General features: G+C 38.0%; 1 protein-coding gene across 3 annotated transcripts in view; it reads left to right on the forward strand.

The window, feature by feature from the left end:
- The window catches only part of LOC125227969 (receptor-type tyrosine-protein phosphatase N2), a 38,275-nt gene that overhangs the window by 3,476 nt on the left and 20,451 nt on the right, over positions 1 to 14,348 (forward strand). For all 3 annotated transcript variants that reach the window (XM_048132388.1, XM_048132389.1, XM_048132390.1), the window contains exons 2-3: positions 5,424 to 5,507; positions 13,399 to 13,452. In XM_048132388.1, the coding sequence (XP_047988345.1) occupies positions 5,429 to 5,507; positions 13,399 to 13,452 (133 nt within the window). In that variant the 5' untranslated portion in view covers positions 5,424 to 5,428. The remainder of the gene's footprint in view (positions 1 to 5,423; positions 5,508 to 13,398; positions 13,453 to 14,348) is intronic.

A 14,348-nucleotide genomic window follows, 5' to 3' on the forward strand; every position in this document is an offset into this window, starting at 1 on the left:
GTAGCGCTTTAACCTTTAATCTTAAATGTAAATCTTATACATAGTTAATTTTGAGATTTAGGTTTATAATTAGGTATAGACGGTGTAGTCAAATAGGAATGCCTGGGTAGCCCTGATGATAAAAATAAATAACACAACTTAAAGTTACAATTGAATGTAATTTATTATGTCCTGTCAAGTGGCAAGAGGCTGCGCAGGGTCGGGACAGGTGGCGATCTCTCGTTTCGGAGGCCAAGATGTGGATCACTGAGCCAAAATAGTTAGTTTATTAATTTTTATTTAGTTAAGTGCCATGAAAGGTTGCAAACTCAAGCAAGTCTAGTAAGTAATTTGATTCTATATTGGAATCTTTCACTTAAGTAAGTTTGTACTAGGGTACTAGGTTATCAATATTGCTTAGATTACATAGGTAAGCGAAGAAGTAAGAGATTCAATATTTTTGTCATTCGTTTTTAAAGTATCAAGGGGGCGTTTATCAGTTGGTGTGGTGAAAACAATAATTATATTTTTATTATAAGTACCTTGTCTTGGTATTCTGACTTCTGACATTCAATATTCTTTAGCTTGTAGGCGTCAGTAGTTTGAAGTTGGTTGTTTGCTACGAAATAAGAGGTAGGCGTTGATTTAAACGTAATTATATAACGATGCATTTTGATGAATGTTCATTTGATAACTTTTAAGAAAAAAAAACCGCCTTTCTTTGGGGTTCTGGTGATAAACACTTTCAAATGTTGGATTATGTTATCAATTCGTCTGTATATTTTTTAATGTTTATTATTCGATATCTCCGTCATTTCTGAACCAATTTTGAAATCTGGATGATTCTGAAGTACTTACAGATGAGAATGATTATCAGAACGGAACTCTAACCAGGGGCGGCTCACTCTTCATCAGCAGTTCCACTGCACCAAATGTCACTGTTCTGGATGTAAGTGCATGCTGTTCTTATAAAAATACCAAAGTCACTATAAGTGTGCCGTTCAGATTTGAGGAGTTCCGTTCTGACCATCATCAGCAGTTCCACTGCACCAAATGTCACTGTTCCGTACGTAAATGCATGTTGTTCCTTTAAACACACAAAAATCACCATATGTATGCCTTTCAGATTTGAGGAGTTCCCTCGATTTCTCTAGGATCCCATCATCAGAACTGGGTTCTGATAAAAATAGGACCAATCTGTATGCATATACATTCAATCAAAAAAAAAATTCAAAATCGGTCCAGTAACGACGGAGATATCGAGGAACAAACATTAAAAAAATAAAAAAAAACAAAAAAAAATACAGACGAATTGAAAACCCCTTCCTTTGAGATTTGGAAGGCGGTTAAAAATAATATAAGTAAGTGGGATCCTATTCACTTTGATTTATCAAATTTTATAAAAATCTTTGATGCGGGGGCTATTAAAATATTCCAACGTTTGTAGGACGTCACTGTAATTAGGTGAGTTCAAATTCAATTTAAAAATCTATTTTTGAATTATTGAATGGTGCTGATGAAGATATATCATACCAGTTTATGACTTTCTTGCGATTTCCTTTCCTTCAATTATTATCCGGGTGGGAGATGGGAACAAACTTTGAAATTATTCCAAACACGGAGATAATAAAACCATTTTGCTACTGATTCATATACATACGTCATACATATCCTGGCGTTACCCTACTTGTCGTAGAAATAATCTTAAACGTATTTGTGAATGGTTGACAAAGTATAAGTAAACTTATGTTGACCGGGATATAGACCGTGATTACCATTTTGATTTTTGTTGAGCTCCCGATATTTCGACGCAGTTGCATGCATCATGATCACGGAAAATCGGGAGCTCGACAAAAATCAAAAAGGTAATCACGGTCTATATCCCGGACAATATAAGTCTAATGAAAATAACCGTGAATCATTCAAAACTCTTAAAGTATAAGTAAGGTTACATATAGGTATGTAATACTTTAAATTGTCACACACCATTGTACAAATATTTAGCAATGCAATTAAATATCATTACCTTTTTCCGACGTTTCTGCCAGGTTGCACTGGCTGTGGCCAAGATTAAACTCGCTATGACAGTATAGGTACATTAGTTACCTATATTTTCGTCAAATGTTTGTAATCATCCACAAAAGAGCATTTTTTAATTCCAAAAAGAGAACACACATAGCGCTTAAAGTTTTTAATGACTTCTGACGCTGACAAAGTTCCGGTAAAATAAATTAAAAGTTCGTCGCTTTTACCAGAATTTGGTATTAGATTGCAATGATATATTGGCAGTCGCTGAATTTAGTCCCAGGAACACGTTGTTTATAGATTTTAATCAAGTCTGTCTGGAGGAAATTACAACAGGGATCGCCTTCCTTTGTTACGAAGGAAAAATAAACGATGTTTCATTGTTACGTGTCGCTTCGGTGCGGGCTCTCTTGTCCGTAATAATTAAATAACAGCTCGAAATACGGAATTTCAATGTGTTTAATGACAGTGCATAGCCTGTATTTGTATGGTGTGTAAGGGTTGAACTAGCACTAGTAATTTGAAAGACTATGATACTCGTATATGAGAGACCAGAGAAAGATGACTACCTACTATATTAGGCTAGAGTGTAAGCGATTGGCATCACTTAGCCTACCTAGTTAAGTATTGGAAGATCCAATTAGAAAATTAAATTTCAGTAGTTTAAGATCAGAGCGAATTAGGGTTTCTGATTTCTCGACCTATTTGAAGTCTCGAGTTTCGAGAAATCTCGAGCCCAAAGTCTCGAGTCTTCTCGGGTCTCGGGTAAAATTTTGATAAAATAATAAACAATAATATGATTAGTAGTTTATATTGCACCACGCTATGATAAACAATGCGTAAGAACAATAAAAATCTTCTTTTAAATAAACATACTTAAATCAAATTTTAACAAGAAAACTACAATTATAGTCTTGATAATAATAATACCTAATCCTTTGCAACGACTTTAGCTGCCCCGGCTGTGCACGGGTGAAGTAAATTAAAATGTTCATAACTCATAATGTCATTGAAATTAAACGAGACCATCTCTAACGAGCCCCACACCAAGAGCATTTACCTAAATTCGTCATATTATGCATTCATGATCTCATAATGTGCCCGGATATTCTATGGGTCACTCCTGGCATATTTTCAGCCAGCTCTGGCAAAAATCTCTGCCAGCTTACGTTTGGAACGAGAGATTAGAATGCTTTGTCTCGTTCCAATTTATGGCCGCCGTTCAACGCCGTCCCCACCGCCTCGCGATGAGACCGGGCAAAAGGTAAAATGTTGCATTTCGCCTCAGTTCGTACTTTACATTTGGAACTCGAGAGTTTCGAGTACCTGTCATTTTTTTGTAGTCTGGAATGAAACCGAAATTCTCGAGTTCGAGAGTCTCGAGCAGAAACCCTAGAGCGAATGTTCTTTGCATCAATTGTTTGTAGGGGATAGTGCTAAGGGTTTTCGTGTAAACCACAGAATTAGATTTACGTAGAAGAAACAAGTTCATCTATTTGTATGGCGGCCGAGCGTGTCAGATTTTGTACTGAAGTTGTTACTTGCCTGTGATTTTAAATATGTCTCAGGCCCTTGAGTGTTCATAATTTTTAAGTGGGGCACTGGATATTCTCCACGTGTGAAATCTTGTTTCTAAAATTTTCATAATGTAACACCAAAGTGAGTCTGTCGACCTTATATGTCATACGAAGGTTAGTAAAGTCGTAACCTAATGTCTATATTTATAAAAGCTGAGACATCCCTTTATTACATGACATTAATAACCGCCCACAAACGTTTTCTTTGATATAATTTCAATATGCTTGAATAAATCATTCAAATTAAACTAAGTGCTCCTGATTCTATGTTTTAGAAATTGTTTCATAAAACATTAATTCACACACAGACATAATTAATTTTCTATATTTCATTACAACGCGCATTTTTTGTCGTATGTAATTAATGAATTCATCTAGTCTAATTACGTAGGTACAGTCAGCACACAAGATCCGATGAATTATAGGGATTCCCACGTCCTGGGGGCACTGCCCCACCCACGGTCGGTCGGTTACACTCTGAGCTTTAATACACAGATTCGCCGCGCTGTGTCAAGACGCCTCAAAATACACAGACCCGCTGCGCTGTGTCAAGATGCCTCAAAATACACAGATCCGCCGCGCTGTGTCAAGATGCCTCAAAATACACAGATCCGCCGCGCTGTGTCAAGATGCCTCAAAATACACAGACCCGCCGCGCTGTGTCAATAAGACACCTCAAAATACACAGACCCGCCGCGCTGTGTCAAGACACCTCAACATATCCAATTTCAATTCCGTCTATTTGTAGATTCCTTTGTCCTATATTTAATCGATCCAAAGTTATGTAGTGAAAGTTTTTCAATTAGTCGAGGTCTTTTCTTAGTTGGGTGGGCCTAAGTATGTATCCCGAATTCTCCCACGTTGTATGTATATACCAGATACCTAGTACTTATTTCTTTAGTAAAGTACCGCCGCCGCCTAAAGTGGCCCATCGTTATCCTTATTTTTTATTTTTAACTTGCAGTTTCGTATATGGTAATAAAAAAATCATAGAAACGTGTTTTAAGGTCATTCACACTTACAAAATTATGAAATTATGAACGTGGGATGGCGTAAGAACCGGCGAAAGGTAGTCTGGCCCCGTAGCCGAATGGCATTTCTGAGACGCGAAACGTAAACGAAACGCCGCGAAAGGTAGTCTGGCTCTGTCGCGCCAATGCGCAAGAGCGATAAAGATAGATATATCTACGAGCGTTTCGTTTCGTGAGCGTTTGTGTCATTCGGCTACGTACTCTGAAGTGGTTACACAAACTTCCTTATTTAAATATTTCGAGAAATTGAATTGATGGTAGGCCCGGTTCTTCAATGTAAACTGTTAAAAAGTAAAGTATTGCCCATACTTTTCTGTTACGTGAAGTCGGTTATAGTATTTTATGCAACTGGCGTTTAAAAGAGGTCAAAAAGGACGAGTGGCGTTAGTAAGGCGCCACGAGTATTTTTTGGCCCAGTTAAACACCGTTGCATACAATACTGTTTCTACGACCATGCACTTACTTTTTAATAGTTTTCTAGAATAATTTTCGTGAAATTCACACTATTTCCTGTATTTTGACGACTTCTCTCTGTTCCTGCACTTAACCTATCGCTCGCACTCCCCTGCGCCGCCGCCAGCCCCCGGCCGGCTCCCCGCGCACCCACGCTATATCCATTAAAGGCTTCCTAACAATGCGTTAAAGGATATTACCTATGCGTGGGTGCACGGGGAGCCGACCGGAGGCTGGCATCTTTTATGTAGGGTTTTATAGATCTGTGCACGACACTGTAAATGACGAATAACACTACGGGAGTAAAAAAAATGTTAAAGAACTTGAATAAACTAATTTGGTTATTGTTTTGTCGCAGATGTGATGAGCCGCCAGCGGCCGGCTCTGTGGGCGCTGGCGCTGCTCTGCACGCTGGCGCCCTCGTACGCCGATGGAAACATAGGTAAGAACTTTTTATATACTTTTAAACTACCTGGGGCCCATTTATAGAAACTACAAGTTACAATTTACAAGTGGTAGTCAATATGACAAGGCTCCTGGCCTAACCAAGAGTGCAGTTTGGCCCTTCGTAAGTATCGTAGCCAGGGTACGTAGCCAAATGCACAAACGCTCTCTCTATCTATCTCTATCGCTCTAGCATATTGGCGCGACAGAATAAACTGCATATCTACCGGCGTCTGGCGTCGACTATTGTCATTCGGCTACGCTGGCAGCTCACCCTATAGCCGAGTTTAGCTATTATTTTGTCAGCTTATCGCTCTTCTGTAGTAGCGCGAGAGCGCGATGGAGCCAAATGCGTATCGTTTGCGCGCGAGCGTCAACGATTGCACGCGTAGCTAAAGCGCCCTCTATCCTCAAAGGGCTTGTATGATATTCCACTGTAAACTTTTTCATACATGGGTTTTGTATAACGCCAACGGAATTAAACAAACATTTGTTCAGTTGTCCCCCCCCCCCCCCCCCCCACTTTTTTTGGATATGGAAATTTTTTTATGTGGTTTCCACTCAGAATCGCGAGCTTTTTCAATCCCAATAGGAGAAAAAAAGCGCCCCACGGCTTTTTTCCCATTCCGTTACCGTTTTTTCATACATTTTGTATGGCGGTAACGGAATGGAAGGTTTGAAAAATGTATGGAAATCTTGGAACATTTTTTTTTCTCCTATCAGGATCGAAAGACGAAAAAATAAACGTGGGGTGGACTTTGAAAAACAAATGGCCCATGTGAGAAATAATAAAGATTTACTCAATTAAAAAAAGATGATGTACCTTTATGGTGCCCCCACACTGGGCACAGCACCATTAAATTCTTCTTATCGTGTGAAGGGATCATAAGTTATAAACTAAATAATATTTTGCCAATATCCAGAAGAGCAGAGCTTACAGCCTAATTACTGCTCGGGCCCTCCCCGTGAGTAGCGGCTTACCAGCCGTGAAACCGATTGCTGCGCACCGAAGGCGATCAAAGAGTGAAAAGAAGAGTGCCAATATGCCACCATTAAATTAATTGGCATACTTAGCTACTACGACAAAAATAAACGATAAGCTTTTACTCGTGTAACCTATTTTCACATACAAAATCGTTCCGACGAGTACAATAACATAATATGGCGCTTCCGCTACACAGCCGTAGGAGATTGCTTGTCACTACCAAAAACGTGTCTCAATAGTGTCCGGAATAGTCGACCCTTCTCAGTCTCAAGTAAATATCTTAGTAATTTAAACGGATAGAGAAGATAAACTTGTTTCTTTCGATTACTTTCATCTAGCAGAAAATAAATACGAAGGCCGCAAAAAAGTGACACGCTCTTAGGGGCTCCACACGGTTTTCATGGATTTTTGACATGTTTTGAGTTGAAATTCCGAAATTTGCACATGCACTACAGGTAGAATTATAAGACCAACGACCATCGGTTCTTCAATCTTTTATCTTTATTCCTAAGAGCCATATGTCTAAAAACACTTTTTTCGAAATTTGATTTTAGTGAAGGGTCTTACATACATGAAATGGACATGTTTGAATTTACCTTTGACGTTCCTAAAAAATCAAGAAAGATTTTAATTTTAAACCAATTAAAACAAAAGTTATGACCTAAAAACCAATTTTTGGGTCTAAAATTGTTTAACTTTGATGCCAAATATCGCAGAAACAATGAGCTGTGAAGGAATTATGAGAAACTATTTTGTTTAAAGACGATGCTGTTAACATGATATAGGCTTTAGAAACTATCATAATATCAATGAATTCAAATCGAAGTTCATTGGCGCAGGCATGCCCTTTAAGGGCTAACTGGGCTAAGGCACTACACATAAGATTATATCAGATTATTCTTCAGCCTTCGAAGAGTAACATGTCATTGCTGGTGACTGTACCTATCCTTAGTGAAATCGATAACCCCAAGAAAGGTTAACGAACAGTAGAAAAATTCATATCAACTTTAAAAGTATTCATCAAACTTAAAAGGTTCGTCAAATGATATGGATCGGATAGCCCATTGACGTTTTTCGTGAATGACGTTAGGCCTGATATAGACCTGATTTAGACGGCGTGCGAACTCGCATACCATTTTAGTTACATTGCGGGATGTTGAGGCTACATACAATTTTGCACAGCCATCAAATACCGCAATGTAATAAAACTCGTATGCGAGTTCTCGAACCGTCTAAATGGGCCCTTAGACGGCGTGCGAACTCGCATGCGATTTTAGTTACATTGCGCGCTGTTGAGGTTACCTACATACAATTTTGCACAGCCTTCAAATACCGCAATGTAATAAAACTCGTATGCGAGTTCTCGAACCGTCTAAATGGGCCCTTTTGACGCTGACATAGCTGATCAATATCACATCTAGAGCTAATTTTGGACGTCTCTTAAAATTTGAAACGAACGTAATCTTAAAACATTTGCGAGCGATCGATACTTGGCTATAAATAGAAGCGCTCAGGGCTTGAACAAACTTTACCTGCAATTTCATTTCGTAGGAGCTTTTCGTAATAACATCTTATGAAGCTTGTGAGCTTTGAACTCGTAAAGCCACATGAAAGGAAAAAGCAGCTTCCAATAAAGACCCATCGACAAAAGGGGGTCGTTAAAATCAAATTTGCGAGCTGCCAAAAGGCTACAGAAATGAAATTTCTACATATCGTCACTACTTTTAAAAAATCTCGTATCTCACGCTGTTCCTCAAAGTTAAAACGCAGTAAGTCTATATGCATTCCATGCAGGCAATTATGGTCGCGCGATAAGTGATAAAATAACAGGCCGTCCCTATCGCACTATTTGTAAGTGCGATAGGGACGGCCTGATATTTTATCGTCTATCGCGCGACCATGCTTCCCGTGCATACATACTTACTACTATTTCCTTTTCATTGACAGACGAAGATACAAGTTTTTTTTAAAGTAGTGACGATATGGCCGTAGAGTATGTGGTAAAATACGATTCCGTAATTTTTCGGAACAAATTGAATACTTATTTTGTTAACCCCCGACGCAAAAACGAAGGGGTGTTATAAGTTTGACGTGTCTGTCTGTGTGTAGGTGTCTTTGTAAATTAAATGGTAGCCTTTGTCTGGGAATATATAAGTAATGTTTTGAACCATAGGCGTATTAGGTATGCGGGTCAAAATTCACGGTATGTAACATGAAAGGATCAAAGACACGCAGACAGCCTTTGAGATTCAAAGCTTATAGAAATAGAAACTAGCTTTCAGATACACACATTTACACAAGTGGGTTCGTAGAACTAATGACCCATTTAGACGGTACGAGAACTCGCATACGAGTTTTATTACATTGCGGTATTTGACGGCTGTGCAAAATTGTATGTAACCTAAACAGCCCGCAATGTAACTAAAATCGCATGCGAGTTCGCACGCCGTTTAAATCAGGCCTAAGTCCATAGAATATCGTGGGTATTCATGGCTCTTTCGTATTGGTACGATCGACTGATATATTTATATTTACCTCTTATTAAAATTTTATTCTACACCGTGTTTTTTTTTGTTTTCCGTTAAATTCGACACGCAGTTAGGTTCATCATCAGGAACCAATTAAATTCGATTTTTTTTCGTTTCCATACAAAATGAATGAATTAATTAGTGTGAGAGGACCTTAATCATAACATAAGGACGACGCCTGTTGCAGATTTATGGCTGTAACCTCATGACGAAGCCTGCGTTGCGGATACTCGGTTGTAAAATATTTAGTGTTATTTTTATCATAACATTAAAGTCATTGTCAAGTGGTTGACGGCACATGTCAAAACAAATAACATTAGTAAGTGGTAAGGGATGCCACACACGTGTTCAGTAATTAATTTTTTTTTTAATAATTCGATAACCGTAAGAGTTAAGAGGCTAGTTTCTTAGAGAAATTAAAAAAGTACAAATATTGTATTTACTGCTTTTGGACATTATCTACCAGTCAAACATAGGGCAAAAATGGGGCAAAACATAAATTCACTGATTTAATTAAAATCTCCTTCAAACAAATATTTGATTAATTTTCTTGGTTTTGATAGTCAAATAGATTTGAATATAAATACGGAACTAATTTCAAATACCTTTCGAAGTTGGCTGATGTATGCGGAATTGCAAATTTGATGTCGATAGTTAGGGTAGATTGACTTTAGAGAATAGGGAACTAGACTGTTCTGAAAATAAAATATTTTATACCTTGCACGAAATAAAGCATCAGATAATAAAATTATAAGAGAAACGTGGACAGAAGTTATTTTAAAATCCAATTTCTATTTAATATGTCAGGTAGAAATATTTAAAGTAACGGAATTGACCATGACGTCACTCAATTCGATTTCATATTAATTCCATATTAGCAAGTCGTTCAAATTCGTTTTGACAGTTCTTTAAAAGAAGCTGATTTGACTAAGAGGCAAGTAGCCTATAGAAGGGACCTCTTAAACGAGTATTATAGTTGTGGATGAAATGTAACTTTCTCATTAGTTTTTGAACACCAAGAAGAGCCCATTTGTGACAAACAATATTATCTTCAAAGTATTCTGCCTTGGCTTTTGAATTGATTTTACACAGACTCAAAGTTCTCAGTTTGTGTAAATAACTTTGTTTTACTATGTTAGCATGAACTACATATCGCGAATGCCAAAGTTGCCAATAATATCAACATTTGGTTTTTTCATGTGTACCTACAGATACAGATCAATGAGGAGGCACACTCAAAGGTTATAACAGATGGCGCCACTTTATTAGTCCATTGCACAGATAAAGAATTTCATACGTAAGAGCGAGAAGATGATATTTTTTCTCTCTCTCACACATATGAATGACATTGACATGCCTAGGCACTTGCACAGGCGCCGCCTGGCGGGATAAAATGTCAGTGTGAATGTCATTCGCAAGACCTGGGGGGCAATTTTTGAATCTCGCATACGGGATTTTGTCACTAAAATACCGGTTTGAAACCGGTGACTTGCTTATTATTTTCAGTGACAATTTTCTGAATTCGAACGCGTGAGACTCAAAAATCGGCCCCCTGACATGAATAAAACGAATGAAAATGATTAATGAGTGTTTCTCATTCAATCAATAAAATGGTAGAGAGCAATTGAATCGAATATTTATGTAATGAACAATCTTTTACTAGTCCCTGGTGTACAGTGACCTTTCTAGGTTACATTTGAATGTCAAAGGTCGTTTCCTACCTATTCACATTGGAAAATTAAATTTCCTAGTGTAGTAATTTATTTAGTGTGTATTTAGCACTACTTTTTAACCCCCGACGCAAAAACGACGGGGTGTTATAAGTATGATGTGTGTGTGCGTCTGTGACATCGTAGCTTTCGAACGGATGAACTAATTTACATGTCGTTTGAAAGCTTTTATTTGTTTTTGTCCACTAAAGCTGAACCCTTATATTATGTCTGTCTGTCCGTCCGTCCGTCCGTCCGTCCGTCGGATAATCTCAGTTAGCCTAGAAATGTTTGATGGAAATCGGTACCCCCCCACTATGATATTTTTTCATTCCAAACCCAACGTGTGATATATTGTTGGATAGGTTTTAAAAATTAAGGGTTTACTAAAAAATAATATTAATATTTTGATAATCGCTCCTTTTTAGAGTTGTTCACTTTTACTCTTGATAGGTTCTTTAGTAGGTTACGTTGACGGTGTTGAGTCATTACTTTAGTAGGTTATGTTATAGTCTGTATAATTTATAAAATATAAATTGTATCTAAAATTAACTGCTAAGTATCTCCATTTTTCTATTGATCTTCTGGTGCTTTATTTCATGCTTGGTTTTATATTAAGTAAATAGGTACATTAACTTAGCACGGCAAGTCAAGTCGGACTCACAATGAACATGACCAAAACCAAGTTGATGACCAACAGGGGGAAAGATGCGGTCACGGTTGATGGGCAGGATATCCAATATGTCGACGAATACATCTATTTGGGCCAGATAGCATCCTTCGAAAACAGGCAGTGCAATCGAGAACGCCTAGAAGAGCTTCTGGTCTATGAAGACGCTAATGAAGGGCAACCTTCCACCGACACTAAAGCAAACTCGTCGACATGTGTATCCTGCCTATCCTAACATACGGCGCCCAAACTTGGTCATTGACGGAAGCCCAAAAGTCCCGACTCAAGATTTGCCAGCGAGTAATGGAGCGCAGCATACTCGGAGTCCGCAGATCCGATCGGGTTAGGAACACCAAACTGCGCTCCAAAACTAGTATTGTAGATGTGGGTGTTAAGTTTGCAAGGCTCAAGTGGGATTGGGCAGGGCATGTCTGCCGAATGCATCCAGATCGGTGGGCTAAATTGGCTACCGACTGGACACCACCGATTAGCCGGGGCAGAGGTAGGCCAAAGATAAGATGGCGGGATGACTTCGACGCATTTTGCATCGACTGGCCGGACCAGGCGGCAAATCGTGATGGGTGACGGAAGAAAGAGGAGGCCTTTGCCCAGCAGTGGGACACAATTAAAGGCTAGGAAAAAAAAGGTACATTAAGCAGTCTCCACTTCAAAGGTAATATACAAAATTTATGTATATCACCTAAAACATCTTAGCTATTAATGTTTACTCTATACTTCGTTTCTTTTAAGATTAGAATTATCTGTCAAACGGGTAAACAAAGAAGCAGTGGTCGTAGACCTTCCTTCTTCGATTTCGGCCGATACCACTGATTTCTTGGAACTTATGTACATAGTATTATAAGTTATAATTTCCAAGAAATCAGTGGTATCGGCCGAAATCGAAGAAGGAAGGTCTACGACCACTGCTTCTTTGTTTACCCGTTTGACAGATAATTATAATCTTAAAAGAAACGAAGTATAGGTTGGGAACTAAATACTCTGGAAATCCTCCTATTTAAATTTTTTGCTAGTATTATTCCTCGGCAATACACTTTGCTTGATACTGTTGGAAATGAATTAAAATCCCCTCCCCACGGATTTCCGCAGCATTATGTTAATTGAAGATCCTACGATAATATCATGAATTTCTATTCTATTTTATCTATATGTTTCTGTTATCTTTGACCTTTGAAGGGTCTACCCTTGCAAATGAAATGTAATCTATTTTTCTTTAGATTTTGTGGCATTTGCCTTCAATTAAAACCTGTACAAAAACCAATGTACAATTTTGCAATAGTTACTTTCAGTATCTAGGTATGTATGTACCTACCTAAATGAGATAGGAAATGAAGGATTCTCGTATAACCCACGACTACAAGTATATAGGTTATTGAGGCAGATCTCTTACATAAGATATGAGATTACGTACTTAATCGAATTCGTAGCGTTACTGAATATCGATGACAGAATACCAGCCGAGAGAGCGGATCTTTGGCGTGTTGCCAATTTAACGGTGCCTTATTTCTTTAAATAATAATTTTCTATTAAAAGCTTATTTTGAACAATAAATACTAAGTACCTACCTTTATTGTTAGGCCGGCAACAGACAGTCTTAAAATTTATAATCTGAAAAATCATAATGCACGGACTTTCATACAATTTTACAACTGTCCACACACACTCTTATTATGAATTTTCAGATTAATCTGACAGATTGTATACAAATTTTTTTTTCAGATTATGAATTTTAAGACTGTCTGTTGCCGGCCGGCCGACACTACTTAAAAATATTTATTAAAACCATCAAAAACATTTTTTTTACATTATACAGTAGTGGTACCACTCAAATAGGTATAGGCTCTTACCGAATTTAGAGCATCGGCTTCGCAAACAGGTCTCTTCCACTCCCACTAGGCCAGACCAGTAGTACTATAAGCAGTGACTTTTAACATTATTCGCCTACTTACTTTAAATAATTCACACGACATTTTTTCCAGGTTGCTTATTCAGCTCAACCTTGTGCATAGAGGGCGCGGAGTGGTGCTATGACGGTAAGTTCACTCGTATTTTTTACGACGTCCCGGGGCCTGCTCAAAACTGAAAGTTAAGTTACAAGCGGTAGTCTCTTACTACATGTCGTATTAGACATTGACTACCGCTTGTAAATTGTAACTTGTAGCTCGAGAAATAGGGCCTATTAAATTCTTTTTGCATGCACTATCCCCATTTAAGTAAGTTTATACTTAGTCCCAGAGTGGCCCAGGATAGACGTCAATGGAAAGAGCTAGAGGAGGCCTTTGCCAAGCGGCACACTGAACTAAGAGACATTCTCTAATTCAGAAAAAAGGGGCTTAATAGATAGATAGATAGATACTAAGTCCAAAACTAGAGATCAAATCAAATTATTTTATTGATTATTTTTTGATTTGTTCTTTTTGAGGTAGTCACACTACTATATATAAATTATAATTTTGCTTGGCCTTGGCGGGCGGGTGGTCTAGTGGTAATGACGTTAGACGCGTAAGATGAAGACCCGGGTTCGATTCCCGGCTCGGCTACCAGTGGGCCTTGTCGTTTTTTCTTTCGTGTATGATATCTATTTCAATTTATAATTTATAGTCCTTTTGAACTTTTGTAAGGTTACCTTACCTTGGCCTAAGTGGGGGTATTTGATTTCATTCGTTTTGATAAGCATAACAACTTTCTAAGATTTTATGCTCTCGGTACCTCTATGGTTTCATACAAAACTTTACAAGTTCCTTATTGTATTTACCTACTCGTAAATCGAGCGTATGTTTTAACATTTCATTTCATTTCATTTCATTTATTTCATGCAAAACCATGGTTACAAGAGGTGTTACATAACATACATGGTCGTAGCACTGTCTTATAGAAAACTAGCTTAAAACTAAAAACTTTACATGACAATAAATAAAAGAATATTATC

The sequence above is a fragment of the Leguminivora glycinivorella genome, chromosome 7 (assembly GCF_023078275.1).
Source record: "Leguminivora glycinivorella isolate SPB_JAAS2020 chromosome 7, LegGlyc_1.1, whole genome shotgun sequence".
NCBI lineage: Eukaryota > Metazoa > Arthropoda > Insecta > Lepidoptera > Tortricidae > Leguminivora > Leguminivora glycinivorella.